The sequence below is a fragment of the Medicago sativa genome, chromosome 3 (genome assembly GCF_051527215.1).
Source record: "Medicago sativa cultivar Bolivia chromosome 3, Bolivia_mono, whole genome shotgun sequence".
In the NCBI taxonomy this organism is placed as follows: Eukaryota; Viridiplantae; Streptophyta; class Magnoliopsida; order Fabales; family Fabaceae; genus Medicago; species Medicago sativa.
In genome coordinates, this window is record NC_140751.1 from 62,454,671 (window position 1) to 62,460,882 (window position 6,212).

Genomic DNA, 6,212 nt, shown 5'->3' on the forward strand with positions numbered 1-6,212 from the left:
ATATTCTGTAAAAAAAAATGCAAAAGACTAAAGTTTTATAATTCTCTAAAAGTTCAAGTAACACATAAATACGTTTTTGAAATAAAAAGCAAAGAAAAAACTTAACAAGAGAAAAAAAAAATATGTCATTTTATAAAAGTTTTCATTAAGGTTTTATGAGTACTGGTCTTGGTGACATATGTTTAAATAACATTTTTTTTATGTTGCAGTTTGCTTGGTTTGGTTCGGTTGGTAAAATAAAAACTGCAAATCAAACCAAACCATGCGATTGAGTAAGGAAATCATCTGAATACATCTGACCAAATGCAGTTTTTTACGATTTCAATTAAGGTTGGTTCGGTTCGCGGTTTTTCTATTAGGTTGGTTCAGTTTTAAACACCCCTAATCATATTCCACCAAGGGGCAGACAAATATTTCTCATGTTATACAGGAGGGGCAAATCGTATCTAGATCACTCATATCCCTAAGCATAATTCCTAATTTGCCAATAAACCAACTTTATAGTTATTTTCTTACGTACAACGTTTGAATGACAATAAAACACTTGAGTTCACAACTATAAATCATAGTGGTTTTAGGTCTACGAGTAGTATGCATCATTATAACTATGATAGTAACTTAACTTACGACCTTCATAACATATTGCGTGGTATTCTCATAGTGGATTCATCCCATATAATATTACTCCTAATATTAATACATATGCATAGACTTAATAATCTATGAGACGTAGTCGTTAGCCTACATACATAGTTTCTACATTATATTACTATCCCAGTTAATTTTATATCTTGACTACGGATCCTTTAACAATAGTGATTTATATCACTCTTTTTTTATTATTTTACAAAATAGGTTAATGTGACATTGACATTCATTGTGAGAAGAGAGTATTTACCTATAACTGCATAACAATAACAAACAAAATCATCACTTAATCAAAGAGTAACATGTACCATAAAATCAAAAAGATTCACTGTAAGAGTTATGTACAGTTATATAATTACAATTGTACAAATATTCATATGATTATTTCATCTCTTTCTTTGATCTTCACCTCAACCCATCCCCATTGGAAAAAAAAAATTTAAAAGATTGAAAAAAGATATAAGCTACAAAATTTTTGCATTTTTCTTTTTCTCTCTCTCTCCTCTATATATTTCCCTCCCAATTTTGATCTTGTTTTAGTTGATTATTATGGCTTTTAAACTCAAACTTCTTGAGAAGAATCAGATAGAGGAAAACATGTATCCTCTCCACCAGTATTCCATAGAAAATGAGCATAATTTGCAGCATAATAGGTGTTGCTAGGTTCAGCTGAAATAGCCTCCAAATAAGTCTCTTCTGCGGCCCACAAATCATTTTTCACTTTCCATAAGAAGGTTGCGTATTTATTATAAGCTTCAGCATCTGGTGGCTCCACTTCTATAGCTCTCTTGAAGTATTCTTCTGCCCTGAATATTCAAAAGCATACACCAAAATTGTCAATTATACAACTACTTTTCACATGTTAATTGTGTTTACAAGCTAAAGACTTCAATTACTTTACATATTTTATTTAGAATGTAGTTTTTTTCCTTATGAAAAATCATGTGCTTGGTACGACTGAAAGGTAAAGTCAATGAGATTACGTGTGAGATATTTTCTTTTGAGACACGAGGGCATCACGTGGAGGAGAAGTAAATAAGTCTGGCTCATGAATCAGGTACACTGGTGCAAAGAAACTAGACCGCAAACCCCTCTTTCAATATTCATCAAGACAAAAACTCATTTTGTTTTTTTCCTTCTTCTATTTTTGGTTAGATTTTCCTCAAAATAGCATAATAAATCTGATTTTATTCCATAATTGGAAAACTTAACTCCAAAAAATCTCCAATGCAAATTGTTTAGTGCATCTAGAAACCGGTAGCTTAAAATACAAACTACTTTTTCTTCAATTTTTACATTGAAATTTTCAATTAAGTTTTTGATTATAAAAATTTCAATTAAGTTGTTTGTAAATTTCTATGATTATTATAAAATTACAACCATGTAAAGTTAATTCATTCATACATAATTGTCAATGTTATAAGAAAAAAAAAACTATTTTTTATGTTTATTGAATAACTAATGTATCTAGTCAATCTTATAGACCGGATACATCAGTATGAATCTAAAAATTGATTTTATTTTTTGCTTACGATTTTGTTTTTTTTTCCTTATAATAGTATTGGTGATTTTGTTTTTTTCTCTTATAATAGTATTGGAAGGGTAGCTAACATGAAATCAAGTTACTAAAGATAAGAAATACTAGAATTTTCAAAAAAATATTATAATAATAAGTAATTAATTAAAAATATACTATTTTTAGTCCCAATAGCATCTATTTTTCAATTCAATTCAATTCAATTCAAATCCTATATATTTCAATAGTATGCTCCAACCAACAATAGGATTATAACAACAATTAGACATGTTGACATGTTGAATAAGAAAATCATCTCAAGATCATTTTCAATAAGAAACAATCAAAGTAATAGTAACATATAAAGAAAGTAGTTTTTAAGTTGTTATATAATTTCAAGTTAAAAACCAATGAAGCTACCAAAATTGGGAGGTAAAATGAATTAACAAGATTTTCACTATGAGTTTGTAAAGTTGCAACTAAAAATTGAAAAGATGCTATGGAATATACGCACCTGTCAAATTCATGTGCAACGATGTAAAGAAACTGAGCATAGTTAGCAAGTAACAAAGCATTGTTTGGTTCTTGAGACAACCCTGTTTGATAAACAAGTTCTGTTCTCAAATACTCTGCATAATCATCAGATTCAATCTTAGCAGAAACCGGTGAAACAAATTGTTTCATTTCTTCATGATCCAATCCCTCTTCGTTTCTATAAGCCTCTTCAACCATAGATTCCCATATCTTAGTTTCTTCTTCTTCATCCACCTCAGTTTCCCCGGTTTTATAAACACCACCATTAGAAAAACCTGTTCGTCCATCCCCGTCAAATCCACTTCCCACCGGTTTATATTTCCCACCGCGGCCACTTCCTCCATCAACCGAGGCGGTATTACTTCCACTTGAAACGGAGAACGTTTTAATAACAGAAGAATCAAATTTCTTAAAGACATGATTGTCATTGTGAACTTCGACGATCGAAGAAGTCTCCACCGGGGTTGCAACTGCAGCTATAGCGTTGTTACTTGACATAGAATGGACAGTAAAATTTGCAAGAAGTATCATAACATAAACCATTAACGTTGGTGTATGTGAAAAATATTGTTGAAACAACCAAACAAAAGAAGCGTGCATTTCCTTTTGCACTCTTTCAAGAATCCCTTGTAAATCTTCATACAAAAGAACCTCTCTCATTTGTAAAGTGAAACATTGAAGTTCTCTAATGATGAACACCATAGAAGAAAAAGCTTTCTTCACTGAACAACATGCTGATTCACCAACATCTCTGAATTCTTCCTTCAGCTTCAGTTTCTGTTTTATGATTCTCAACGAAAACGGTAACTCCACGCTGTTCGCTTTTCGTTCAATTATCGCTGGGATAAACTCCGGTGGCTCAAAATTAACGGCATGAGAACCAGAAGAACCGGAAGAACAAGAAGAGGAAGTTAAACTCTCTTCAAAACTTTCCAAATCCATAATTGCATTGTTTTCGTTTGAGATTTGGAATCTGAGAGCTAAATCTTCGATTTTCTTCGCGAATTCTTCGTCTGAGAAGAATGAATCTAAGCTTGCACTGAAAGCTCTTCTTATTGTTCTTCTTCCTCTTCTTGTATTGGTGGAAAGTGGGTTCTCCAAAGATCGAGACCTCTGAAGAACAAAACTGGTGGATCGAAACAAATTCGTGGGTAATGAACTACCCACGAATTTGTTTCGTGATTTGGATGATGGAGATGAAATTGCTGAAGCTAGTGTTTGTGATGAAGATGGTGAATGAGATAAAACATTATGTGACAATTGCAAAACCTCAAGTCCCATAATGTTTTTTTTTTCTCAATTAAGGAAAAAAAGATGAAGAAAATATGAATCTGAGGCACAAAAGATGAAACTTTTATACAAATTGGAAAAACCCTTTTGAACAAAAACCACAAAAAGTCTTCCTTTTAACCTGCAAAAAAAAAATTAAAATTAAACAAAAATATTAGAAAAATAAATAAAACAAATTCATCAAAGAGTGTGAAAATGATTACAAAAGCCATAAAAATAGGATCGTATAACAAAGCTCGAGGAAAACAAGATCCAAGAGAATTAAAGTGTGTTAACGCGTCTCTGTGTGAGTTTCAGGTGATGTTTGTCACTCGTCTAAGACGGAAAAATGGGTTTGCATTTAAAGAAACTTACTCAAACGGTGGTGGAAATGTTTTTGGTGATGTAATATCACGGCGGCGGAGAGATTATTCCGGTGAGTTTGACGACGGAGGAGAAGTGCAAAAGTGTTGCAGCTTCAGTCATATCGAAAAAAGGTTTAACACATGAGTGTGATGTATATATAGGCAAAGAAGAAAAATGGAGAAAATTATGACCGGTTGCGACGGTAACAGTGGTCCCACTGATATTTTATGGACCGCCATTGTGTTTTACAGCTGCATCAGGTTACCGGTTAGTATTGTGGACCCACCATTTGCAAATTGTGATTGTGATTGCTAATGTGAACCACTATCTGCTGTGTTTTTTTTTTCATCTCATTGTTAATTGATATTTAAATTGAGATATGACTTACGAAAGACAATTTTGATTAAAATATATGAAATATTTGGGTAATGGGGTTTTATTGAAAAAAAGTTGGGGTTATTTTTGTTTTGAAAAGTTATTATTTTGGCTTTCCGACTTTGGAACCATTAAGTTTGATAAAGTATTGTGGTTAACCAATTAAAGGGGGTAAATCATGAGATTTTGTTCTTTTTAACGTGTAGTGTAATTTTAAAAGATAACGTATTGATGATAATTAACTAGGAATATTATTAGTTAAACTTTCATTAAAATATGTGTAGACTACAAAGTAATTAGGTAGAACAAAAAAAAAAAAGAGTAAATTATGTACTATTACAAATTTACAATATTTTTTTACTCAAATTATTATAGCATTATCTTGTAAATACAACTACAATTTAATTTTATTTCACGATTGATATCTAGTAAATACAACTCATGGTAAAATATGATAAAGGAACATTTGATATGTAAAAATAAGTGTTCGAATATGTAATATCATCGTTCCGGTATTTAGTATGAGTTTTACTAATGAACTCTTCACAAAAAAGAAACTTATAATATTTTGACAATAATGTTTTTATAACAATATTTACTGTTTCGTCCCCGTGAGCTTAGCTCAGTTGGTAGGGACATTTGCATAATTTATGCAGGGACAGGGGTTCGAACCCCTGACACCCCACTTTTCCACATTTAAAATGTGTGAGCTCTAGCCACTAGGCTACTTGACCAAAAAAAAAAAACAATATTTACTGTTTCTGTCACTGTTAAATATGAATTTGTTTTAAAAGGAATAATCAATGGATACGATTCTATACTTTTTTGGCAAAGATAAAATTATATACTTCATCCTTCAGAAATATTGTTCTTATAGAAAAGATAATAAATACCTTTTATCTTTTTGTGTTAGAAAAGATAATAAATTTTAAACACAAAAAATTGGTACATAAAAAAAAAAAGTTTTAGTTTTGTTTTCAATCTATGATTTTTTTGTGTTAGAAAAGATAATAAATTTTAAACACAAAAAATTGGTACATAAAAAAAAAAAGTTTTAGTTTTGTTTTCAATCTATGATCATTGAGACGCCCCTTTTATTAGCGTCTTTGGAAGTAAGACAACATACTATCGTAGTATAAATGTTGTAAATTTGTGTAAGTTTTTAACTACTTAATATTTATATAGTTTATGATATAAACTTTATATCTCATAAATAAATAAATTTTACAATGATAGAAAATTATATATACAATAAAATTGTGTTTGTCCATTTCAATTTTTTAGTATAAAATGTATACGATGATGCTCCTCGACAAACTTTGATACTATGATTGTCTCCTTTCGCTCCTAATATCTTCGCACGGATAATGAACAAATATGAAGATAGGGGATCCCATTGATAGAGCCCTCATCCGGTTTTTGCAACTAGTTCCTTAACCATTTACTTGCACATGGTACTTGACACTTTTTATACAAAGACCCATCCTATTAACCCATATCAAGA

General features: G+C 30.8%; 1 protein-coding gene across 1 annotated transcript; it reads right to left on the bottom strand.

Moving 5' to 3' along the window:
• Positions 1–934: 934 nt before the first annotated feature.
• On the bottom strand, positions 935–4,453 carry LOC146938973 (uncharacterized). Its single transcript, XM_085752799.1, has 3 exons — positions 4,343–4,453; positions 2,679–4,109; positions 935–1,454 (listed from the first exon to the last, which is right to left on the bottom strand). Exons 2-3 carry the CDS (start codon positions 3,977–3,979, stop codon positions 1,211–1,213), a joined length of 1,545 nt encoding a protein of 514 aa, XP_085608925.1. The 5' UTR covers positions 3,980–4,109; positions 4,343–4,453; the 3' UTR covers positions 935–1,210.
• Positions 4,454–6,212: the final 1,759 nt, after the last annotated feature.